The following is a 27473-nucleotide window of genomic DNA, read 5'->3' on the forward strand; positions in this document are numbered from 1 at the left end:
ATGGTAGCAAGGTTTGTATTCCCAATTGGGATCTTCAGAAGGTGAAGATATTTTTAGATAGTTGGTACTTGTGTTTGCAAATCTTTGCTTCTCAGAAATACGCTTTGGAAACTTTACCCGGGGAGGTGGTCTATAGCGTGTTAGCGAGAACTTCAACACCATTTCCCCCTCAGACGGCAGCATCACCCTCCAGGCTAGGCGTCTAAGACTTGTATACTCACGTCTTTAGTGACCATTCTTTCAGTTGTGATTCTTTCTGAGGGGAAATCACACATTTTTTTTTTTCAGGACCAAGTTATGTGTTTCATGATGAGAAATGGATTATTTAATGATCATTATTTTATTATGATTTTTTTGTCTGCTTGAAGAACTCAGATTAACAGTTGCTACTTTGCAGAGCATGCTATTATTTCATGTTGTCACTCTGGGAGTCATGTTAGAGGCCTCGTTTACACAGTTCCAGGGGATCTGCCCTGCACTGGCGGCTTTCTTAATGGAGGGCACCCTCCTGACTCTCCACATTATGTTTTGAGATTTACAGTGTGTGTGTGTGTGTGTGTGTGTGTGTGTGTGTGTGTGTGTGTGTGTGTGTGTACACTCACATGCATGCAGGTACCCATGGAGGCCAGAAAAGCCTGTCAGGTCTCCTGGAGCTGGAGTCTCAGGCAGGTGTAAGCTGTCTTGATGTGGATACTGGGAACCAGACTTGAGTCCTCTGGGAGAGCAGAAGGCTCCCTTAACTGCTGAACCATCCTTCCAGTCCTCACATTCACTGTCTATTGGTGCTGGTTGCTAAGATCCTGGCCTCAGATTTCCTTGAAAGGATCTAACCTCAAAGTTTTGAAACTGTTGTATTGACTGAGTGAAGGAGAGCAAGCCATCAAGTGAAATAGCTAATACTGCACTCACAGATACTTCAGTTGACAATAAAGTCCTTTCTCTCTAGTGTTTACGATAATAATTTCCAAAGCAGAACACTGAACTAGTTTTCTAGCCCCAGCATTCCCTTTGATCATGTGTGTGAAGTTTGGGGTCTCACCACCTCCCCTCTTGTTGAAGTGTATAAAGTTTGGGGTCTCACTGCCTTCTCATAGAAGCACCGCTTTAATGATGATATGCACTTGTGCACTAGAAATATCATATTGTTCATTTAATGCTAGGAAGTCCAACTGTATCTTAGACCCCGCTGGCCCAGCTGAACTTTCTGGTTTTTTAAAGTCATGAAGCAAGAGAGAGGTAGGGCATCCAGTTCTTCCTTGGTCTTAGTTCCCTCTCAGGTCTTTGTCCGGCCCCGGGTGGAATGTCTGTGATCTCATGAATGTGGTCTTCGGAGAGTTAATGAATGCAGAGTGGAGACTGTCCTGGCTCCAGAAGCTGAGTTCACGGTTGTCTCTCTGCTGCTTGTCCAGGTGCCACTAAATCCAGTCTGCTGTCAGCACCCAGCATAGCCAGTATGTTCGTGCCCGCGCCCGAAGAGTTCACGGATGAGCAGCCAACGGTGATGACGGACAAGTAAGCTCCCTGGTTTTTGTTTGTTTGCTTGCTTGCTTTTTCTTGTGCTTTGGTTATAGAGTTAGAGTTTGGTCCCCAGGCGAGGAAGTGCACTTTGCTTTTCAGTCACACTTTATTTTTCAAAGGGCTGAAGCTGTGTTGTACACAATTGAGGTTTAGAAATGCACGCACTATGAGTAGTGTTTTGTTTATACTTTGGCAGCGCCCCCCCCCTTTTAATTTGGATAGAATTAGATAATCCCACTTACCCCTAAAAATAATTTAACACTCATAAAATCTTCACCCTGGAAATGTCCAATTGTTACACTGGGAACAAAGAAGGGACTCCTTTTTTTTTGTGTGTGTGGTTTGGGGGGAATGGGATAGGATGTCTAGATAGGGTTTCTCTGTGTAGCCCTGGCTGGCCTGGATCTCAGAGGAGATCCGCCTGCCTCCGCCTCCAGAGTGCTGGGATTAAAAAAGGCGTGCACCACCACTGCCTGGCTTCATTCTTCTTCCATCCTGGAAGTATAATCTACTCTCTGCATCTCAAACTGGCTCATCACCTCCCAGACTGTCAGTTGCCAATAGCCCCGAGTTCTTCTAAGATTAAGCCCACATGTTTAGCTCAAAGGCATTCTAGTGTGTGAATGTTCCTACTGCTCTTGCTTCAGCCCCTTTTCTGTTTCCAGAGCATTCCCGATGTGTTCTTTCTTGGTGTTTGATCTTCGGATTGCACACTTAACATCTAGCAGAAGGCTAAGTTCCCCTGGTTGTGAGGGAAAGGATTAGTCACACCCTTCTCCAGTTTCCCAGAGCCTCTGGGCCATCTCCAGCCCAGCACTTGTCACACTGTATTTTATCTCTTTGTCTACTTAGTACAGGTACATGTTATTAAATAGACTGTGAGTTCCCTGGGATGAGAACAATTTCTTCTGTATTTTGTGCCCTAAGCACCCTATGTCTTGCCTGGCACACCAATAGTTGTTTAGTGTGTATGATAAAATAAAATGAGGCTTGGGGATTTTCAGACCCGCACAGACCCCAGGGACTAGACAGGCTCCTGGATAAAGGGGGGTCACAGTCTGATAAAGGAAAGCGAGGGAGAAAGGATGGTGCAAATATCCACATAGTGTTGCTCATTGTGCTGCCAGAAGTGAGGTGAAGGCTGTCTCAGGGTTTCTACTGCTGTGATTAAACACTATGACCCCAAAGTTATTTTACAACTTGCAGTCCACCAGTTAGGAACATCAAGGCAGGAAGCTGGAGGCAGGAACTGATGCAGGGGCCATGGAGGGGTGCTGCTGACTGGCTTGTCCCCCATCACTGTCTCAGCTTGCTTTTTTTATACACCCCTAAACCACCTGCCCGGGGTGGCACTGCCCACAGTGACCTGGGCCCTTCCATGTCCATCATCAGTCAAGAAAATGCCCCACAGACTTGCCTACAGACTGAGCCCATAGATGCATTTTCTCAGCTAAGATCCCTTTTTCCCAGATAACCCTGGCTTGTACTAAGTTGACATAAAAACTAGCCAGCGCAGTTCTTCTCACATACTTGAGAAGCAGATGTGTCTGGCTCGTACAACTACCTAGAAATGTCCCCAGAGCTTTGGTATAATTTCTCCATTTTGTGTCATAATGCCCCGGGCCCACTTTAAGTTATCATTTTTCTTAGTGGCTTCTGGTTGCTCGTGTGTGTGTGTGTGTGTGTGTGTGTGTGTGTGTGTGTGTTCCAATGCACATGCATTTATGTGAGCATGTGTGTGGAGGTCAGAGGTCAGCGCTAGTGCTGGGATTACAAGCGCTTGCCCCAGACCCAACTGTATCTCTTGGGTCCTGGGACTCAACCTCAGGTCCTCATACGTACAAGGCAAGCCCTTTACCAACAGAGCCACCATCCTAGCCCTTTGGTTCCTTTTGTGTGCTGTCTCTGGAGTTCCAAGTGTGAATTTTAAATGCTAAATTAACTTTTAAGACACTCTCTTCTTTGGCTCATATTTAGGCGCATTTCAGATGGAAAGGGTGCAGTAACCGTAGCTCTGGTCCCTGAGTTATTTTTAGTTCTCGGTTTCACTTTAGAAAGCTGCCTTTGGTTGGGATGAGTGGAACCTATATTAGGACCCAGCAAAGAGCAATACATTGTGGGTTTCTTAAAAGCAGATGCCAGTGCTCTTCCATATTAGTTTAGCGGGACTAGACATTCGCAAAGCTGGTGTAAGGGAACAGTGGAGAAGAGGCACGGGCCAGCGCCACAGGCTTCCTAGAGTGTCCAGGTTCACTCGAGTCCTCTGTCTTTTCCCCACAGACCGGACATCTTTTGAAAGCTTCTAGCCATGGCTAGGCATTTTTTCACTTTGACAAATGAAAATTTATCTAGTTACTGCAATCCCCTCTCCATCCTTGGGGCTGCCTGTGAGGTGGCTGCTGTCTCCTGCACAGCATCGTGGCTGCCCTTAGACATCTAATACAGCCCAAGATCATCAAATAGAGGACCCTGAAGGTCATCCTGTACCAGTCAGAACACTATGTCCAAGTTAAGTGCATCTGACAGAAACCCAGAGGCATCAGCAACAGAATGTAAGGAGATTCGGGGGCCAGATCCTGAGGCCTAACGCTGGTTATGGGACAGGAAAGCTGGGCACAGGCCACCCGGTGGCTTCCAGAAGTTCTTGGTCCACCGTGTCAAGGATCTGGAAAACCTTCTGATGTGAGCAGATCTGACTGTGCTGAGATCATTCACAGCGCTTCCTCCAGGAACCCCAAACTGTCATGGAAACAGCGGCACAGCTGGTCATCAGAGCCACCAAACATTGCCAAGCTGTACGATGAAGAAGGACAAGTAGATGGCTCACGTGCACGTTTATCATTGTTTAAGTAAAACTGTAAAAACCGATCCAAAAACTCTAGTTACTGACTGTTCTTATACGTAATTTCACTTTCCTGAAGTCCCAGAAGCTGTTAGTCTACCTAAAGCTCTTTCTAAAGGAGCAGAAACTCCCATGGGGCCGGAAGCTTGTGGACTGAACGGTAAAGAAAGGACCATGATCCCTGCCACCCAGTCTCTTCCCGGTCTTATGGTGACAGTGGCACTGGAGTCTCCCAAGACTTCTGGCAAATGGCTGTGTTTGTGTATTGCCTTGAAACCACGGTGGCTTTCTAACATGTCTGCCCTCTGTTCCCCTTTGCAGATGCCATGACTGTGGGGCCGTTCTCGAAGAATACGATGAAGAAACCCTGGGGCTGGCCATTGTGGTCCTCTCCACTTTCATTCATCTGAGCCCGGACTTGGCGGCCCCTCTGTTGCTCGATATAATGCAGTCTGTGGGAAGGTGAATGTTAGCCTCTATTTTATCCGCTAAGCAGATCTTGACATCGGGGCCATCAGTTTGAAAGTGAACTATCCAGACACCTGGTAGATGCCTGGTACCTGTGGGATCAATTCAGACTAGTTTTTTTTTTTTATTTTTTTAAATGGACGGAAGCATCTTTTGATTTCATTTCTCAGCTGTACCAGGTCATGAGTCAAGGTCAGAGTCTGACTGTTGCTCCCTAGTGCTGCATGAGCTAATATGTGTGACAGTGTTCGGGCCGTCCGTCCAAAGTAGGCTTTGTATTAACCATTATAACGATAATACTGTTCTCTCTCTTCTCCTGTTTTGTGGTGATCTGACACTTCTTGTGTGATCTCAAGGGAGCCTCTCTTAACTGTTCAGTTCAGGGCATCATTGTCTGTCACACTTCATCTTCACAGTTCTGACTCAGATAAACGAAAGTGTGCACATGTTGTGGGAACAGGACCTTCCATCTGAGGGTTAATATGAAGGCAATTCCCTTTATGTATAGACATTAGAAGGGGAATGTGTTTTGTGCCCATGACTAAATTCCAGTTCAGTAATAACTATGCAGCTCACAGAGACTGAGTTCGACTCAGGTGAACTTGCTAAGTTTCTGACCTCTGCCAGTACAGTGCTAGGTGCCTTGGACCATCAGCATTAAGACTTCACTCCTGGGGCTGGAAAGATGGCTGCTCTCCCAGAGGACCAGGTTCAATTCCCAGCACCCACACTGCGGCTCACAACTGTCTGTTAACTCTAGGTCCAGGGGATCTGATGCCTGGCCTCTGAGGGTGCTGCATACACACAGTGAACAGACATCCATATCCATAAAATAAAATTAAAGATTAAAAATATTATAAAAAAAAGACCTAGATCCTATGTTCAGGTAATCCGTGGAGCTTTTTGTTTGTTTCCTTTGGTTTTTTTAGACAGGGTCTTGCTGTGCAGTCCAGGCTGACCTTGAACTTGCTATGTTGTAGCACCAGTGGCTTTGACCTTGTGATTCCCCAGCCTCAGCCTCCTTAGTTACTGGGATTATAGGTTTGTGCCACCATGCTTGGCCATGGCTTGGTTGTTGAAAGGAACAGTTTTGTGTGAAATGGTTGGGTGGCCACACAAGACAGGGCTTAGGTAAGCGCCTTGGTTTGGAGGAGGAAGAACCTGCAGATACTTGGGATTTCAGGGAGCACGAAAGACAATCTTTTTGGTTTGTGGCCTTGGTTTTTTTTTTGTTGTTTTTTTAATCTTTTGTTTTGGTTTTGATATAGGGTTTCACTATGTAGCCTAGGCTGGCCTCTCACAGGGTTTCCTCCAGGAACCCCAAACCGTCACGGAAACAGCGGCCCAGCTGGCCGTCAGAGCCACCAAACGTTGCCAAGCTGTACGAAGAAGAAGAACAAGTAGATGGCTCACGTGCACGTTTATCTGTGTTTAAGTAAAACTTCTGTGTCCTAGGCTGCCTCAAGCAGCAATCCTCCTGCCTCTGAAGTGCCGGGCTTATGGGCATGTGCCAGCACACCACCTGAGAATGGACCTCAATGCCGCTAAACTTAATTTTAAAAACGAGTAAGAACAGGGGCTGTGGAGATGGCTCAGTGGGTAAGACACTTGCTCTGCAAGTGTGTGTGCCCGAGTTCAAACTCCCAGCACCCACATAATAAGCCAGGCATGCACGGGTGAGCATCTGTAACCCCAGTGCTGCTGGGGACTGAGGTATGAGGAACACTGGAATTTCCTGGCCAGCTGAGCGCCAGGTTTAGCGAGGGACCCTGTCTCCAGGAAAGAAGGCAGAGAAGAATACAGGACACTGACAACCTCCTCTGGCCTCTGCGCACCATCTGCATGTATGGGCACATACACATGTACAACATGTACACTCACACACGTACACAGTAGTAGTAATTCTGTTGTTGAGTTAAACAGGAAAACATTAAAAACTTGATCACAAAAATATATAATCCTGTTATTTGCTCCCCACCCCAATTCATGTGTATGATATGGTGTGGTATGTATATGTATGATGTGTATGATATATGTGTGGTGCATGTGAGTGTGGTGTGGTATAGCATATGTATGTAAGGTATGTGTGTGGTATGTGTGAGTGTGGTGTGATGTGGTATGTGTGTGTATAATAAGTGTGTGGTGTGTGTGAGTGTAGTATGGAGTGGTGCATGTGAGTGTAGGATGGTGTGGTGTGTATGTGTATAGTATGTGTGTGGTGCATGTGAGCATAGTATGGAGTGGTACATGGGAGTGTAGGATGGTGTGGTTTAGGTGTATATGGTATGTGTGTGGTATGTGTGAGTGTAATATGGTGTGGTGTGTGTATGGTATGTGTGTGGTACATGTGAGTATAGTATGGTGTGGTATGTGTGTATGGTATGTATGTGATGTGTGTAAGTGTAGTATGGTGTAGTATGTGTGTGTATGGTTTGTGTGAGTGTGTGGCCACACCTATTTGCATATGCAGAAGCCAGAGGACTTCGGATGTCTTGCTTATCACTCTCCTCCTTATTCCCTTGAGACAGGGTCTCTCCTTGAACTAGAAGCTTGCTGATTATGCTAGGCTGACTGGCAACGAGCTCCCAAATCCCAAGTGTCTCCACTTCCCAGTGTTGGCTTCCAGGCATATACAAGCATTCCTAACTTTTTTACAAGAGTGCTGGGGATTTGAACTCAGGTCCTCACGCTTGCCCAAGTGCTCTTACCCACTGAGCCATCTCCCCAGCCAGCTCTCCCTGATGATTTTGGAGTATTTTTAGAGTTACAGAGTTAGAGACTGCGTAAAGTTAAGTGTAACCAAAATTCAAAAGCCATTGTAAGAAGTAAGTGATGAATATGGGAACTGGAAGAGATAAGGAAAAGACGACTTCATCCAAGCCGTTGATTTGAACTCAGTCTTGGTAGTTACAGAATGAATGCTGTGTCCTCCTCTATCTCTACCCCTGTGGGGTTGGTGGTTTTGATTAAGGCGTGACCACAGTCCTACTGTCACCACTCTGTAGTTTTAGAGCAGGCGGAGTTGTGGTTCTGCTCTGCTGCCATCTTGGCACAGCTGGTCTAAGCCACAGAGGACACAGAGAGGAGACTGTGAGGTTTAATATTAAAGTATATATAATCCGTGCCCGATTACTACCAACTATTAGGGTGGAAACATGTGTTTTGAAAAAAAAACATGGAAAAACAGTAGCACACACATTCACATACTTCCATAGGCAGACACTTAAATACCTATATCCGTACACTTGACTATCTAGCTCCTTTGGGTAGACTAGCAAGAGACTGAAAAACATTTAGTGCAAATTGGTGTGACTCGTGATAGCCTAATCTTGACCATCAAGCTGCCAAGAAAGCAGATTCTGGAATCATCTATGCAGCTTTCTTTACATGTCCCAGTTTCACTGTGAAGAACGCAAGGTGAGATAATGTGGCTTTAGCAATGCTGCCAGGGACCACTACACAGAGCATCCTCTGGATGTTCTAGGCGTCCGTAAGCTCAACACAGACAGCCTGTGCGTCTCTCCCTCAAATGTTTCCCATCTCGTATAGAGCCGTCAGCTTAGATCCCTTCAAGCTTCAGCCCTCTGGTCTTCAGGTGAATCCTTTAAACTCCCACACCCTTGATTATTGTTTAGTTGGGTTGCCGTTTCTTTCTCCATCGTAAAATCTTTCGCATAAGACCTTCAGCCAAGGCAGCTGGGGAGGATATTGCTATGGCAGTTGCTGGAGCTACCAGCCCTCCCTGAAGCTCTTGGTCCCTTCAGTTGTTCTACTAAAATAGTTTGTAGCATTCTCCTGGTGTCTTCAGTAACTTACAGATTATAAGGTGTGCTTTTGAATCCACTGATTTGGTTCATTCTCAGTCATGAGAGAGCATACGTCCATGGCCAATGAGGCACACTATAGTTTTCAAAATGTGGTCAGTTTTGCATATTTAATTCATAGTTTTTGTCTCTAAAAGGCAGTGTTCCCTTCTCACCACTCCAACTCAACAGCAAGCTGAGGATGCTGCTGCTGTGGTAGAGGGCTTTGTTTTCAATGTGTGGTTCACTTGGAGTCAGGTTTCAAAGGTCGGTGACAGAGAAATGAAACTGAGTTAATGCAGGGGTCACCAGATGACAGGTTCTGATGTCTGCCCATCTGCGCTACAACTGCCATTTTTTCAGGTTGGGCGGGCGACAGTAAACTCTTACTTGTATGCCTTTCCTTGGGAATCTGTGACTGACACAGGAGACAGGTCTGGGAGAGTGGGTTTGAGTGTAACCCTGGACATGACCGCGGAGTGCGCCCTCTGATGCCCATCAAAGGAATTGCCAGTAGCTGTATTCTCACCGCCCAAACCTGAACCACAGCCCTAGCTCAACGCTAATGCATTTTACCGGGAAAGCTAAGATACTGTGTGACTGTTTACTTTATTTCCTAGGCTCGCATCCAGCACTACCTTTTCTAATCAAGCGGAAAGGTAAGAACTTCAAGTGGGTCTCATTTCTCTTTCTCTCTGTGCATGTCCACATGGCTCTGACACTGGCCGTGGACAGGTGCTCTCCAAGAAGCGGCTAGTCCACTGTCGCTTCCCTGGTTTCTGATGGGATTTGTGCATTTACGCATTCACTCATTTTAGTCAACAAGTACTTTTAAGCCCAACTCGCACTAGTTAAGTGGTTTGTTGTTGTTTTTAGTTTTTGTTGTGTGTTATCTTGGGAACCTAACTGAGGGCCTCAAGCATTCTGGGAAAATGCTCTTCTGCAGAGCTGCACCCCAGCCCTGCCTCAGCCCATAAAGGCGACAACTGGCACGATCCCTAGCCTTGGTGGGTTTTCATTCTCACCAAGGCAGCAAACGTGAATGAACAGTCGCGAAAATGTGTAGTAACTGTGCTACGTGCTGTGAAGACAACAGACTCACATAATGTTGATTCTTCACGTGTTGATTCATTCGTGGGTGTGCATGTATGTGCGGTGAGTGTGGAGGTCAGAGGTCAACATCAAGTGTCTTCCTCAACATGTTCCGCTCCACCTTATCTTTTGAGACAGGGTCTCTCATTGAACCCGGCACTCACCAGTTGGCTAACATGGCTAGCCAGGGAGTTCAGGGGACCTTCCTGTCTCCTCTCTACCTTGCACTGTTAGAGACCCTTCAATGACTATCTACAGAGTTAGTGCCCAACGCTGGCCAGAGTGGTTAAATGTCAAATCCTGGTTTCCGTGGAACTTACACTGAAGTCGAAGAAGCAGAAAATAAGCAATTAACCAGTAAAAAATTGACAGTGCGATTGAATATCACTTACTGCAATGTGTTGTGAACATTAATTAATTCCAGGTGATAGAGGAGGCCCAGAAGTAGTGCTGTAGACATAATGGCCAAGGGCAGCCTCTTGGAAGAAGTGCTATTTAAACAAAATCTAGGTGGGGAGAGTGGTCTACACAGCAGTTCATGGAGAGACTACCCCAGGCACAGGGCACAGGATAAGGGCTTTCAGTGGGGAAAGAGGGTGGTAAATTTGAAGACAGACCAATGTGGCTTCAGTGAACACGGAAAGCATGGCAGAAAATGAAATGGAAAAGATGGAGGCACCCAGGCCAGGTAGCGCCATGGAGGTCACTGCAAGGGGTTTAGCTTTTACTGAACGCGCAGGGTACAAAAGGGAGGGCCAGCATGCTTTGCCTTAAAACACTGGAGACCCTCTGTCTTAGCAGGGTTGGAGTGTATAATGCATTCTTGTTGACAGACACCATATAGTACTTTAGTGTGGCTTTTCTTTTGTGAAATTTACATAAGAAAATACACAAGCCCTAAATACGTATCCACTGAGTGTTGACAGGTGGCTTTACCTGCATACCTGAGGCCCTGTCAAGACACAGAACCTAACCATGACTCCTGAAAGGTCCATCTTGCACCATTCCAGCTGCCCTCCATGCATGGAAGGAAACACTGTTTTCTTCAAGCGTAGGTTCATTTTTGCCTGCTGTAGAGCTTTGCGTGAGTGGAATTGTGTGGCCTGTGGTCTTTTGTGTCTGGCTTCTGCAGGTAACCATGCTTTGAGGTTTGTTCATGCTGTTGCTTGCTTGTCTCTTAATCTGTTCCTTTGTCAAAGCTGACCACGGATCACATGATTTATTCAGGTTTCTATTAAAGGGTATCTGGATTATTTCCAGTTTGGTGTGATTCCTTTGCTGTTGTGAACATTCTTATACAAGGTTCTTTGTAAATACTTCATTTCCCTTGGAAATGGAATTGTCACACGATACATGCACGTTTGATTTTTCTAAGATAAGAAATCAGAATTTCTCTTACGTAAATATATATACGTTGTATAAAAATGGTTGTGCTATGGGTTGGAGAGATGGCTCATCAGTTAGGGCACTTGCTGCTCTTCCAGAGGACCCGCCTTTGTTTCTCAGCTCCCATGTCAGTCAGCTTACAACTGCCTGTAACTCCAGTTGGCTTCTGAGCTCTGAGGGCATCTGAACACTTGTGCTCATACTCGCACATAGACACATAAGTAAATATTAAATGAGGGTTATGCTACTTCTCTTGTGTAAGATGCTATATTATTTTATATTCCTACCATCTGTGAGACTTCAGGCTGTCCCACATCCTTGCCAGATTTTGACATTGTTGGTATTTTTAACTGTAGAGACGGAGTGGATTTGTGGTGGCTATCTCTTTGTAGTTTGAATTTGCATCTTCCTTTTGACATTGTTTCAAGTGTACATCGACTATTTTATATATTCCTTCCTGAAGTGTCTATTTAAATAATCTTTTACATCTTTTTAATCATGCTGTTTTCTTTTAATTCTGTAGTTGTAGGACTTCTTTGTATAAATATGTTTTAAGAATATCTTTACCCATGCTGGGCTTACTCATTCATTTTCTTGATGCTATAATTTGCTGACAAGTTTTTAAGTTTGATGAAGTCTAATTTATTCAAGCTTCAAAGTGTGTGTGGTTATGGATTTTTATTGTTTAGCTAAGAAAACATGTCTGCTTCCAACTCATGCATGTTCTCTGCTGTTTTCTCCCGGGCACGTCATGACTTCAGCATTTAGATTTAGGACTTAGTGTGATCCATCACAGTGAATTTTCACAGACAGTGTTGGGTTGCAGTCAGGACATTCTTTTTATTCCCATCAAATGCCCAGCTATGTCAGCACACCTCTTGTTTTAAAGACTCCTCTCCTCATTGGCCCATTGCGATAAACTCCAAGTACCACAGATGCTAGCTGTCTGGACTTCCCACTCGGTTCCTTTAGTCTTTATGCCAATCCTCAGTCTAACTCAGTGCTTCTCAACCTTCCTAACACTGCAACCCTGTAATACAGTGCCTCATGTTGTGGTGACCCCCAACCATAGAGTTATTTTGTTGCTACTTCATAACTACTGTAATTTTGCTACTGTTGTGAATTGTAGTGTAAATATCTGATATTTGACTCCCAAAGGGGTCGTGACCCACATGTTGAGAACCAATGATATAGTGCCACGATTCTGGATTATAGGGGTGAATCGTGGCATCAGGTAGCAGGGGTCCTTTTCCTTAGTGTCTTTTTTAAAAAAGATTTGTTTAGATATCTAGATTTTTAAAAAATTTCCAAATTAGTTTCTTTTTTTTTTTTCTTTTTCTATCTTGGCTTTTCAGGACAATGTCTTGCTGTGAGCCCTGCATGGATTCCTCTGTCTCCCTAGTGCTGAGATATTAGGTGTCAATACCACACCATACCTACACCACACCACACCCACACCATACCACACCACACCACATCACACCACACCTACACCACACCACACCCACACCATATCACACCACACCACACCTACACCACACCACACCACACCACACCTACACCACACCACACCACACCTACACCACACCACACCATACCACACCACATCTACACCATATCACACCACACCACACCTACACCATCACCACACCACACCTACACCACACCACACCACACCACACCACACCACACCACACCACACCACACCACACCAACAACCACACCACACCACACCTACAACCACACACACCTACACCACACACACCACACCACACCACACCACACACACACACCACACCACACCACACCACACCACACCATACACACCACACCACACCTACACCACACCACACCACACCTACACCACACCACACCACACCACACCATACCACACCACACCACACCACACCACACCACACCTACACCACACCACACCACACCATACCACACCACACCACACCACACCATACCACACCACACCCACACCATACCACACCACACCACACCTACACCATACCACACCACACCACACCACACCACACCACACCTACACACCACACCTACACCACACCACACCACACCTACACCATACCACACCACACCTACACCACACCACACCACACCTACACCATACCACACCTACACCACACCACACCACACCATACCACACCTACACCACACCACACCACACCATCCACACCACACCACACCCACACCATACCACACCACACCTACACCACACCACACCTACACCACACCACACCTACACCACACCACACCCACACCATACCACACCTACACCACATCACAACACACCACACCTACACCACATCACAACATACCACATCTACACCACACCACACCACCCCTACACCACACCTACCCCATACCACACCACACCACACCTACCCCATACCACACCACACCACACCTACACCATATCACAACATACTACACCTACACTACACCACACCAAAGCTTTGCCTTGTTTAGACAAAATGCTTACTGAAATTGAAAGTGTACATCAATTTGGGAATTACTCATAGAAAAATGCTGGGTTGTCCAAATAATGAACATGACATATATCTCCATTTCTTATGTTTTAAATTTCTCTCAGCCATGTTTTTGAAATATATGCATGGGTGCATGCCATGTGTGTGGAGGCGTGGAGTAACCTTGGGTGTCATCCTTAGGAATACCATCCACCTCCTTTGAGACAGGGTCTCTTATTGGTCTGGAGCTCACCAGTTAGGCTAGACGGGTCAGTGATCCCCTGTGGTCCTCTGTCTTCACCTCCCCAATGCAGGGATTCCTAGTGCACACTACCACACCTTTTCTGGTTTCCAGGACACTCGGGTTAAGTTTAGATCCTTGACCTTGTAAGGCAAATGCTGTCCTGGCTGAGCTATCAAGCCAGTCCTCAAGCAGTGTTTAGTAGTGGTCTTGTAAGTCGTTAGTTACATTGTGTTAAGTTTATCCCTAAGAATTTTATGCCTTTTAATTTCAATGCCAATTGAACTTTGATGAAAATAATTTTCAAAATTTTCCTGGTAGATAAATTGGTTTTTCTAGATTACTGTTGTGTCCTAGCTGAATTCATACACAAGCTTTAGAAGTTCCTTGGTAGACTCCTTAGGGTTTTTTTATTATTATTATTTTGTTTGGCAAAACATCGTAGCATCTGCAAACGATGAGTTTTACTACTTCCTCTCTGATTTTTGTCTTTTTGCTATTTTGTAATAGTAGGTGGACCCACCTACACAGGAAGAGATGTGGGAGTGGCCATTCTTGCTGTTTTCTGCCTTCAACATCTCATTCTGGTTATATATTAGCCATGTTTTTTTCACAGACACATTTTTTAAAAATTGAGGATGTTTCCTTCTATTTCCAATATGTTAGTTTTTTAAAATTGTGTGTGTTTTTTCTTTATTTTAATGTATTGTATTTTTATGTGTATAGTATGTATGTACATGTGTGTGGTATACATGTGTGCAGCTGTGTGTGCATTGGCATCAGATGACATCAGGAATTTTCTGTGGTCATTTTTTCACTTATTCTTTGAGGCAGGGTCTCTCCATCAAGCCCCAGAGCTTGCTGATGCAACTAGTCTGGAGCGGAAGCTTGCTCACTTGGGGGATTCCGCCCTCTCCATCTTCTGAGGCTGGAGTGATAGGCAGCACTGTGCCCATGTGGAGGATCTGAACTCTGGTTTTCTTCCTTGCCTTCTCCCCAGCCACTACAGTGATTGTGAAATTTTTCTGATATTCTATGGATAAGCCCTACTGGGTCATGATATATTATCCTTGTAATCTACATTTAGGTTCAGTGCCCAGAGGAATACTGGTCTGCATTTTCTCTCTCTGTTCCCTCTTTGTTTTTATTTATTTACTTAGATAACAGCTTTCTCTGATGTCAGTTTTAGGGATATGGGAGCCTCATGAAACAATGAAAGGTTCCCTTGTTCTGTTTTCTTAAGTTAGTTATAAGTTTGGGGTTTTTGTTTCCCTGGAAGACCATTTTTGGTATAAACCTTTGAACTGACATTTCCGGGTGGACTTGGCATCATGAGGTCATAGCGGATAGATTAGGAGAACTTCTTGCTCTTTACCCAGTTGTAATCTTTGATTTCTTCCTTCTGGCAGCCTATTCCCCCCCCCATGCCCAACTACCTCAAGAACTATGTTCTCTGGTGCCTTTGTCTAGAAGGCAGAGCCACATAAAACTCTTGGCTCCCTTTTGTCACTTGGGAGTGTATAGTAGGGAGGGGAAGCCTTGCCTAAGCCAGTCTTTACCCCAAGTACTAGCTCAGATGCTCCAAGAACACATCCCAGAGCTCCCAAAAGAAGTGAAGAAGCCCTCACTGTGTTTCCCTCAGGGCAACTCTCTCTCTCTCTTGGTCAATTACACTTCCTTAGTATGCCCTTGCTGATAATGCTTGCCCACTTCTCGACACGTGACCTTCGCAAGTCACTGGCTTTGGAATACTCAGCTGTCCTTTGGGAGACCTGGAATAATTCTGCTTTCACTTTGGCACTTCATGGAGCTGTCTAAAAAATTGTTATGAAGTACTAGGTTTGACAATGGGTAATTTCATCTCACTGAGGGAAATGGTGAGAAATCGCATAAAACTGTGGTGTTCAAAGCCTGAACTCTAAGTCACTCCACAGCCATGCTTGTTGGCCCACAGCTTGTGTCTCTCTCTTCTGTGTTCCAATGCAGCATGATGGTTCCAGGCAATGCGGCAGGTGTGGCCAAGCAGTTCCTCCGCTGCATCTTCCATCAACTGGCCCCCAATGGCATCTTCCCCCAGCTGTTCCAGAGTGCCATCAAAGGTAACTCACTCCCCTGAGGACCTAGACCCTGCAAGCCCCCGAAAATGCTACTGACTCTGACTGTTTGCTTTACAGATGGGACTTTTTTACGGACCTTAGCCACATCACTCATGGACTTCAATGAGCTGAGCTCAATTGCTGCCCTCGGTCAGCTCTTGGAGGTAGGCTTGCGTGAAGAGTACCCTAGGCCTTGGCCAAAGTCACATACCACATCTATGTCCTCCAGGTAGCACCCTTGAACTGCTTCACGGTGCTATGCTGTATCTTGAGATTGGCTTGAAGACTTTATGAGCTGCATGGAGAAGTCCCCAGGGCTTCACCACGCCCAGCTGTTGCTGGGAAGAAAGCAGCTGCTGCTGTTATCGATAGCCCCAGTCTTTATTCTGGAAGATTCTTTCCAGCGGGCATCATTCACTGTCTTCTAAACATCTAACCACCCCAGTTATATCCTTACATAGTTCTTATTTCATGACTCAGTTTTACCTCACGGACTTAAAGATCACAAATTTTGCCCGGAAGTTTTTCTAAATGTAGCTGGGTTTTCTTCTGTATTCTTCTTGCCTGTTGGGATGATCAGCCTGTATAGCAGGCTGTCCAGCGTGTTTATAGTGTGAATATGTGATTTCTAAACAAACCTTCACGGGATAGCTTTATGAACTCGTGTGCCGCTTTCAGCAGTTGATTGCCTATGCTTTTGTGTTTTTAGGGTCTAAATAACAAAAAGAATTTACCAGCAGGGGGCGCGATGATACGCTGTTTGGAAAACATTGCCACGTTCATGGAGGCTCTGCCCATGGATTCTCCTAGTAGCCTCTGGACCACAATCAGCAACCAGTTTCAGACATTTTTTGCCAAGCTGCCTTGTGTTTTACCTCTGAAGGTGAGCGCAGCCCAAGTTTTTAGCCTCTATTACTCTCTGTCCATCTGCTTACAGAGACCAACACATGACGCATGGTCAGGTGATCCAACAGATCCCAAAGAGCTGGGAAATCTGTCAGCCAGAGTGAAGTAAGAATGTTTAGGTCAGTCAGTCTGCAATATTACAGGTTGTCAGCAGCGGGGATGGACATTTTTACCCACTGATAATGAAGCTACCCAGTGACCACATGGTTTTTAGTTGAATAAAAGGGTGCCAGTAGACTATGGTTTGTTTTTTTTTCTGTCTGTCTGTCTTTCTTTCTAAATTTTTTTTTGTTTTCATTTTTAGTGAGGGGGCTAGAACTCTGCATCCTGTGCATGCTAGGTAACATTCTAACCACTGAACCTTAGATTGTCTTTATGCAGAAGTTTTTTTTTTCTCGAGTGGATATGAAATAGGCAAGGGAATTAATAGTTTTGTTTAAAATTATTAAATTTTAGTTAATTTACCAGACATAGGTAAAGTGTTAGTTTTAGAGAATTATTTGAAATGACAAGTGGTTTTGGATAATATTCTAGTAATGTTCAGGAAAGACCAAGACGACATTCTACGGGATAGCTTTTAGTGTTCGGATCAACACAAGGCACCTGGGAAAAATACACACACACACACACACACACACACACACACACACAGTACACACCCCCTTAGACAATCCTTTGCTGATGAGCCACGAACATTCAGTAGTTCAGTAGCCTGGGTTCCGATGTAGTAGTGAAATGGCTGAACTTGGACACTGACCAGCAGGGGGCGCTGCTGCTGTCAACAACTGGTAAGCTAATTCCTGACAATCAACTGTGCCCGCAGGGAACCTGCCCAAAAGGTTAATGAGTAGAGCCGTGCAAGGTAAGATAATGAGGAGAACTGAGGCCCTTGACAGTGTTAATGCACAGCTCCTACCGAGGTCCTTCCACTCCTGCTGATGGTTGTTGTATGGGAACAAGCCTCAGCATATGGGTCCCACTGCCTCTTTCCCCCCCTAAGATGACATTTCCTGGGTTTTAAGTCACCAGGGTTTGGCCTGATCAGCAGTTGGTTTTCAGCTCCTGGTTTAAAGTAAGTAAATGTCACTTCTGAAGGGCGTTGGCATATTAAACAGGCTGAGGTTCTTTTGTAAGATTCTTAGAAAATACTGTCAGGATTTGTGTTAGGAAGTTCCCTCCTCGGTCAGATCCGAAAACTGAATCTGTTTCGTCCTTAATCTCTTAGGAAAATCTTTTACTGAAAATCTTGCTGTTTGTCTTAGAGATGTGTCACTGAAGGAGATCTCAGACTTCAGTGTGCACCACTGTCCCTGCTAATGCCACAGACCTGTGACTGGTGGGAGTGAGGCCGGGTGGCAGAGAAGCCACAGGTCCAGGGATCCACGAGGAGACCCTCTGGCTTAGTTTATATGTGTTGAAGGGGGTCATTGTCCAGTTGTAGAGGCTGGTCCGTGACTGTGACGATACGCTCGCAATAGTAAATGACAGCTCCATATTTGTGCTGTCATTTTCCTCCTAACCCCTGAAAACTCAGGGATTTTCAAAGAATATTTTGATCTAGAATCTTGCAAAGTGTGTCTTTTTCTCTTCAGATAGATGTTAGAGAGAAATCTTGCTGTTTTTTTTTTTCCCCAGGTTTTGGGTCATGTCTTTTCATGACAAAGGGAAGGTGAATTCCTACCTAGGAACTGGGGAGGCCTAGCTCAGTGGTACCACACCATCTTGCTATGTACAAGGACCAGGTTTAATCCTTAGCCTTGTGAAAAATTAAAATAAGAACAAATCCCAGAGGAAGGTCAATGAAATTGGTTCTTATTTGGACCAATGATTTCTATTAGTTTTTCCCCTAAGATAGCTTTTCCTAACTTAGTATACTTCTTTAGACTGGTATACATTTAACATCTGCCTTCTTAACCTATGTGTCTATCTGTCCATCTTTCTAGCTACTTGTCCATCTACCTATCTGCCTGCCCATCCATCCATCCATCCATCCATCCATCCATCCATCCATCCATCCATGCATGCATCCAGTTTTTTTCCAACTTTCTATATCATTTAATTCTGGAACTATATCTTTGAGAAACAGTTCCAGAGCTGTGTTTATTTAATTTATTTAGTAATTATTTTAACATTGCATAATTGTTTCATTAAAGTTTTTAAATCTGAAAACAATTGTTTTTGATATACATAGGAAACAGAAGAGAGGTGATTACATAAGACTTGTGTGTGTGTGCGCGCGCGTGCGTGCGTGCGTGCGTGCGTGCGTGCGTGTGTGTGTGTGTGTGTGTGTGTGTGTGTGTGTGAATCCCTATGGGTATGTGTGCATATAGAGGCCAGAAGTCAGCATTGGGTGTCACTCCTCAGGCACAGTCCACTGTGTTTTGGGGACAGGCTCTCTTCCTGCTCTAGAGCTCACTGAGTTGGCCAGGCTGGATGACCAGTGAGCCCCAGGGATGCCCCTGCTTTCATGCCCCCCAAACCCAGCTCTTTCACATGGGTTCTGTGAGCAAGTTTGGGACTTTATGCCTGTGAGACAAGCCCTTTACTACAGAGCTGCCTCCCTGGTCCCACAGCTTTTTGCAAAATATATGCGGGAAATATTTGAAACAAAAGAAACATCGAGAAGGAAGCTTAATTTTACCTTTTTCTATCTGTCCACAGTGTTCGTTAGATTCCAGTTTGAGAATTATGATTTGCCTCTTGAAGATCCCTTCTACCAATGCCACGAGGGTACGTATTTAAAAAAGTGTTTCAGAAAAGCTACTTGGTTGGTATTTGATTACCTTCTAACTGAAAGACAGAAAAACAGCAATATTGAAGACATGGCTGCTGCTTACGGAATGGCTCCCTTTAGCATCGTGCTGGGTCAGCATCTAACATACTGCCATGCTACCACTTGTAACCGTTCATCCTGGTCTGGGGCAAGCCTACCACTCCATGCAGATTACCAATTAGCTGAGCCTTCTGAGTAGGGTTGTGTTGGTTCCTTAGGTAAAAGTCTTTGATGACTTCCGGTTTCTTTCAGAATAACAACTGAATTCCTTGATGTGGCATACAATTTCATCCCTTCTCACTAGCCCACCTTTCCGGTTTAATCCCTGCTGCTTGTCCCGCCCCTCCAAGCCTGTCATGCATCTTCAGGTCAGCGTCGCTAGCTTCATGAGGACAGCAGACACCGTCTGTTGAATGATCCTGTATTGCGCCTCGTGCTTTACACACAGAATCCTATTTAGTTTCAGATCCTCACTTTTGCTCAAGCTCTTTCCTTTGCCTGACGTACTTTAAACCCTTGTCAGTGTGGGGAACCCACACTTCATCCTCCAAAGCTCCATTTGAAACTCCTACATGCTTATATTTTCTGTAGGAAGCACTTTCTTGATCAGGCATTCAGTATTAACACCTACAGTGTCCTACAGGTTCCCCGGTCAGACCATGCGTTGTGTGGGATGTTCAGGCCTGTGTCTCATTCCCTGTTCACATATCTTGGCTGTCTTCTGTGCAGCAGTACAAGAGCTTGTATTATGGTGATGCTACCATATGGTGAACTACCAGCTCATCTGCCAACAATGCACATTTCTTATAACTCTTTACCTTTACACTTTCACAGAGTCACAGTTCGCGCCATCAGTTTGCAAAGAGAGATGAACTAGTCTGCACCTGTACAGCAGATAAAGACATAGACTCAGAAGCAACATGTCTGGTCAAGGTCGTAGCTAGTTTGTCAATGGACTGAAACTTGAATATAGGTCATTAGAGAACAAATTCCCAGGTTTTTCTGCTGTGTCCTATTGCCCATTAGCTGCTATTTAGATGAAAGTGTTTCCAAATAGGCCCGAACATAGCTTTCTATCTACAGGCACCATCTCAATGTTTCCTTAAGGTTTTCTATATAAAAAGAACAGTATAGGTTTCTGTAGAAGAGTCCAATAACACATCCATTCTCAGGGGGCAAAGAACAGGTAATGAACTGATTTTCATGTAAATACAAAAGGAATCTCAAAAAGTTTCTTTTTTAAAAAAATATTTATTTATTATGTATACAATATTAGGCTTGTATGTGTCCCTGCAGGCCAGAAGACCACACCATATCTCATTACCCGTGGTTGTGAGCCACCATGTGGGTGCTGGGAATTGAACTCAGAACCTCTGGAGGAGGAGTCGGTTCTCTTAATCGCTGAGCCATCTCTCCAGCCCCTCAAAAAGTTTCTTATCTGGTCTGAAGAGAAGGCTCCATGATTAAGAGTACTTGCTGCTCTTGTAGACCCCAAGTTTGGTTCCAGGCAGCTCACACCCTTATAACTCCAGCTCCAGGGGCTCTGATGCCCTTCTGGCTTCCTCAGACAACCTACACACAGACATACACAGACACACACACACACACACACACACACACACACACACACGTAAAAATAAAAATAAATCTTTAAAAGTGAGTTTATTCCTGGAGCTTCAGAGATGCTTGGAGGGTAAAAGCACTTGGCACGTAAGTGAGCACCCGACTCTCCATCCCTAGGACCCACATAAAGACTGGATGCTGCACAGTGGCAAACAACTAGAGAGACACTGCCTAAGACAAGGTGGAAGGTGAGGACAGATACCCAACATTGTTCTCCGACCTCCGCATATGCGCCATGGCACACACACACACACACACACACTCACACACGAAAAGTAAATAATTTTTAAATGTTCGTATCCTCTCATTGGGTCAGTACTCTTCTGGAAGTCTGTGCTGATGAAGAACATTGAAGTGAAAATGTCATGCAGACATGTTTACTGAGGTGACATTTGCAGTGTGGCTATCAAGATGGATGGCTCTGGAGGATTATATCACACTTTACTTTCTTATATTATCAATAAGAGAATGAATTGTTGTACCCGTTGTTATCCAGATCCGAGGCTCCCACTAAGAACAGTAGCATCACAGGCAGGAGCTTGTGTTCTTTCCTGGCTCCTGGGGCTCCAGGAGAAGTTTGAATAGGATGAACAGTACAGAAGTGCCAAGCTTTGCCTGACACTCAGTGGGTGCTGACAATACATTCCTGGGTGACTTATGAGCACCTGCAAGACTCAAACAGCCCTAGTGGGGTTCGGAAGGGGAAACAGACAACATCCCTCTCTCTAATAAATATGTGCAGGAGGCTGGGCAGCAGGAACTACGTCTGAGCTCAAGGCACTTGCTGCTACACACACAGGGCACTTCTCAGAGTGTAGCTGGTGGATGTGAATCTGAGGACTTGACACTTGAGGGTTCAAAGGAACAGATTGGGGGACCCCAACACAGCCTCACAGAGGCAGGATTGCTTAGCCTGGCAGGAAGACAGAAGTTTGCTTAGGGGGGTTGTAAATGATGCCACACGGGAAAAGGAGTTCGATTTTTCTGAGCAATAGAGTGACCGAATCATTCTCTTTGAATTATGTGTGGATTTCTTAGACCAACAGAGTGGCCATTAACAGCACCATGCGTCAGATTTCTAACAAACAACTCTTAGCGGTTAAAGTGTAATAAGACCAGTGCTTTTTTTTTTTTCACATGAAGGAATAAGCAATTTATTTGGCTCCAATCTCATTGCAGAGTTTATTGGAACCATTTTCCAAGCTCCTCAGCTTTGTCATTCAGAATGCCGTCTTCACGCTGGCCTACCTGGTGGAGCTGTGTGGCTTGTGTTATCGAGCGTTCACTAAGGTAAACCTCCCTGTGTGTTCCCAGGAACGCAGAGACAGCAGCCTCAAGTCCGCATCAGCATAGCTGCTTTACTCTTAAAATGAGTGGTTATACTGAGGCCCGTTGGATGCTTTACACATGCATACATTTACAGGTTCTGAAATGTGCAGCTTTGGAGACTGAGGTCACATGGTTTAGAAAACAGAGGCACTTTGAGAGAGTTAATGGTCTAGGTGACCTCATAAAGACCTTTTCAAGTTTATTATAGCATCAGGAGTGGGCAGACCACCACTGTGTGTCCTTTTTTTATAGCCAAAGGAGAAAAAATAGCTCGCTACTTGTACAAGCCTCTAGAGTGCTCCTTAATGCTCCCGTGTTTATGTCCCCAGCTATGGGTTCTTGGCCTCTGAGAGGAGAATCTTAGTCGTGGCTCCTTCCTCTGGGTTGGCTTTAGCACCTCTCTCCCCAAGCCTGAGAAAATGGAAAAGGACGTTCTATCCAGTGGATATGGCTGCCTTCTCAGAGCCAGCAGGCGCTGACCTCGTGGAAATGCAGCCATCAGGGAAAGTGGCTCCTTCCCATCCTGGGGACACTGCAAATGCTCCGTTCCAAGGTCCAGTGTCCTAAGCTTGTTTTCAATGGGGCCTCTGTTTCTATGAGTCCCCCCCCCCAAGAACATTCAGAATGCTCTTTATTTGAGTCCCCTCCTTCTATGAGCCCTTTATTTCCCCCCATAAACTCTCATTTCACAACAAAGCTTTCATTCTATTTATAAATCGCTCCGCGGTCATCTTTCTTACCAACGTGCATCCACTCTGCCATGTTAAGTGTTTCAGGATAATTTTCTCTCCGGCCTTGCACATTCTGAGTTGCTTACTGGCCTGCCTGGAGCACACATTTTCTGCCTCTCAAGGTTTTTCCCTTGCACATTCTCTTCAAAAAGTAACTTAACCCCTTTTTTCTTTTATGCTTAAAATAGTGTATCTTTACAACATAGCACCAAATACAGTAAATTGCTTTATTTTTATTTGAAAATAGTGGTATCTAACAGCATCTCCTTATGTAATCCAGTGAAAAGACAAGAGAATGCATAGAGTCCTGGCAGCATCCTTTCTTGGAAGTTGAGCAGTCTAGAAAATCCAGAAACACCCCCACTGAAAAGCCTAGGATTCTGGGTGAAATATAATAATAGTGACTTTTAAAATATTTTTATGATGCTTACTTTTAGCGTATGATTAATATTATAAGAACGACAGAGGGCAAAAGAAGAGGGAATTGAGAACCAAATGTAAGCATGTAAGCAGGTCTGTGTAGGGAGGGGGTCACTGTCTTAGCAATGGGGTGGGTTGAGTGCTGAAGTCCACACAAGAAAAGGGGATGATGATTTTATGACAGTTCCATGCCAGGAGCTGGAGCCAAGTCATCTCCCTCAGGAAGTCAGAACCATTGAAAAGCTATACCCTGGGTAAAAGGGTAGTTCCAGAGGAATACATTTGTAATGTAGAAGTGACAAGCAATGCTACGTGTTTTAGCCTCTGAACGGAGGAAGAATATGATGTCCCTTGAGAATTCGTAAACATAGGCTGATCATTGAAAAGACTGATGGTTTGAATTTAAAGTACCTTGTTGCAGTATATTTGATCACACTGTGAACCCCAAGACTGTGTTATTTACTGGAGGAACCTGTTTCTAGTTGTGTGGCTCAACCCTAGCACATACCTTTAATCCAAGAGCTTCTGCTTGAATATTGTAAACAGAATTAAGTGAAGTCAGCCATAGGTCAAGAGGCAGAGGAAGCAACCAGTTGACAGGAAGTGAACAAGAAAAAAAACCAAGGAGGGAGTCAGGAGGACAGATGGAGAGATACACAGGAAATAAAAGGGAGGGACATTGAGCTGGAGGAGACTTGTTTGAGACAGCAGGAGAGAGAAGAGACTTTGGGGATGATGGCAGAGGAGAAAGGTCAGCTTTGCCTCTCTGAGCTAGCAGGCTTTCACCCCAGCATCTGGCTCCTAGGTCTTTTTTGGTACAATGGAATGATTGTGATTTTGTTGAGAACAACAGCACATGCAAGCTGACATCACATGGCACCAATGCTGCCCTGCAACAGGGGCTCGGCTTCGGCATCTCTGCAGGAGGAAGCTCAGAAACAAGCCTCAGGCATGTCTACAGAGATGAGCCTGCAGCCCAGCCGCAGTGTGGTAACTGAGGCTAAAACACCGATGAGCATAAGTAATGCAAACTCCATGTTCCCCAAGTAAAAACAACCTACCGTGGGCTGAATTGGTAGAGTCAATAAATAATGATATTATCTCTGTCAAGAATATGGAGACTGTGAGACAGGGGCTATCAGAGTTTACTCTATACTATACACATACAAAGAATTTTTTAAAAACCTAGAAAGAGATTTAGTCATTTTAGAAAAAAATCAGGTTAATTTAAGCTTGATAAAAAGTGAAAAATAGCCACTAACATCAAAACAAAAATAAACAAACTTCAATTCACAAGTTAACTAGCAAATTAGACATAGCTTAAAGGGAGAACTGGAAACATGGGGAAGCAGAAAAACAGACCTAAATAAAAATCAGACAAAGAGATAAAAAGATCTAACACACATTAAGTAAATCTGTAGAAAAAGAGACTAGGCTTTTATCATTTCCATAATTAATGAAAATCATCAGTTCTATGACTTGGGTTACAATGTTTCCAAAAGTATTATAGATTTACCTGCACCTGTTCACCTGCACCTGCTCCCCTGCACCAGCTCACCTGCACCTGCTCACCTGCACCTGTTCACCTGCACCCACTCACCTGTACTGACTCACCTTCACCTGCTCTCCTGTACCCACTCACCTGCACCCACTCACTTTCATCTGCTCACCTGCACCCGCTCACCACCTGCTCATCTGCACATGCTCACCTGCACCCACTCACTTTCATCTGCTCACCTGAACCTGCTCACCTGCGCCCACTCACCACCTGCTCACCTGCACATGCTCACTTGCACCCACTCACCTTTGCTTGTTTATCTGTAACCACTCACCTTCACCTGCTTTCCTGCACCTGGTCACCTGCACCTGTGCACCTGTACCCACTCACCTGCATCCACTCACCTGCACCCATACACCTGCATCTGCTCACCTACAGGCACATTAGTTTATATGACCAGCTGTGATTTGGAACAAGCAAGAAAAAGAATGCTTTAAGAGTAACTGAGAGAAAAGGACTCTGAAAACAGACTTAATAGCAAACCTCACAGCAGCAGAATGCAACCCCAGAGGGAAATGGATCCCAGTGGGAAAGGTCTTTGAGATGATATGAGGGAAAAAATTATTTCCTAGAATTCTCTACAGCTAAGACATCTTTTAAGAATGGAGGCTAAGGAGGTATTTGTGAGGAAGAAAAGAAAATATTAATTCCCTTGAAGATTCGTTAATTTTTACTTTCTGTATATGTGTGAGTGCCGGCATGTCTGTATGTGCACCCTGTGTATGCCTAGTACCCGAGGAGGTCAGAGGAGAGCACTGGATCCTACAGAATTGGAGTTACAGATATGAACTGTTCAGTGTGGGTGCTGGGAACAGAAACCCAGGTCCTCTGCAAGAGCAATACTCGCTCTTAACTGCTGAGCCATCTCCCCAACCCCCGAAAATGTGAATATACTCTTGTTGAAGTAATATTTCAAGATGTATTACAATCAGAAGGAAATTGAGCCAACAAAGAAGTTTTTAAATATATGAAGGAAATTTACCAAAGAAATTAGTAAAATGTACAAATCTAAGTGATCATTGACAATATAAAGCAACAATAGTAATAATATTAACTAAGAAAAACAAAAGGATAATAAAATAACACCTAACAATAATATGTACACAGGGTGTGCATGTCTGTGTGTGCATGTGTGTGTGTGTCTTTGTGTACATGTGTCTGTATGTGTGTTTCTGTGTGTGAACATGTGTCTGTATGTCTGTGTGTGTGTCTCTGTGTGAGTGTGTTTATGTATGTCTGTGTGTGTGTCTGTTTTTGAGTGTGTGTCTGTATGTCTGTTTTTGAGTGTGTGTCTGTATGTCTGTGTGTGAGTGTGTGTATGTCTGTGTGTGTGTGTGTGTGTGTGTGTGTGTGTGTGTGTGTGTGTATGTGTGTGTGTGAACAGTTGGGGGCTTGAGTTAAAGCACTCTCTCGCAGGTCCTGTTCACAAGGACAGGGATTACTAGTAACTTTAAACTCTTAAGAATACATGTCAGCATTTTAAGTGTAAACTCCAAAGGCTAGAAATACAACGTGTAAGTTCCAAACAAGTACAGACTAAAATAGGAATGAAAAACTTAATCATGACAAAAGGCACAGAAGAAGCTGCAGCCAGCTCAGTTAAGGAACCCCAAATACAGCAGTAATCAAAATGAATATTTACTATGCTCACTAGGAATGGATGGACTGGATTTCAAAAACAATTACATGTCATCTGTAAAAGACACACATAAAATATGTCTAAAGACACCAAGAAAGTTTGAAAACTAATAGCTGATATGTAGACAATATTAATGGGGAAAAATTACAGTAAGATGACTTTAAGTTAGAATTTTCATGTTAGAATTATTATAACATCATTGTATACTGAAAGAGGGAAGTCTATCAGAAAAATGAGATAATTCTACAGCTCTATAAAGTAAGAACATAGCCTCAAAAATTAATATAATTGTAAAATGAGATTGATAAATTCACAGTCACACATTTTATTGAGTATTGAGATGAGGATATTTGGGGCTTCCTGCTTTACCCCTAGATAAGTTGGAAGAAGTGCCTCCTGTTCATGCAAATTTGGCTTTATCAGCCTTTAGAGCCCTGAGAACAGGGAAGAGTGAATGTGCATGCACATGTCCATACACACACACACACACACACACACACACCACATATACACACTACACCCACACACCCATACCACACAAACACACAAACACCCA

The 27473-nt window shown here is 44.5% G+C and overlaps 1 protein-coding gene across 1 annotated transcript in view; it reads left to right on the top strand.

The window, feature by feature from the left end:
• Unc79 (unc-79 homolog, NALCN channel complex subunit) overlaps window positions 1-27473 on the top strand; it is a 206072-nt gene that overhangs the window by 145927 nt on the left and 32672 nt on the right. The window contains 8 exon segments of the mRNA XM_028888312.2: window positions 1410-1512; window positions 4682-4822; window positions 9252-9290; window positions 15829-15941; window positions 16017-16102; window positions 16648-16821; window positions 19506-19574; window positions 22420-22530. Of these exon segments, the coding sequence (XP_028744145.1) occupies window positions 1410-1512; window positions 4682-4822; window positions 9252-9290; window positions 15829-15941; window positions 16017-16102; window positions 16648-16821; window positions 19506-19574; window positions 22420-22530 (836 nt within the window).

Source organism: Peromyscus leucopus, chromosome 14 (genome assembly GCF_004664715.2).
Source record: "Peromyscus leucopus breed LL Stock chromosome 14, UCI_PerLeu_2.1, whole genome shotgun sequence".
In the NCBI taxonomy this organism is placed as follows: domain Eukaryota; kingdom Metazoa; phylum Chordata; class Mammalia; order Rodentia; family Cricetidae; genus Peromyscus; species Peromyscus leucopus.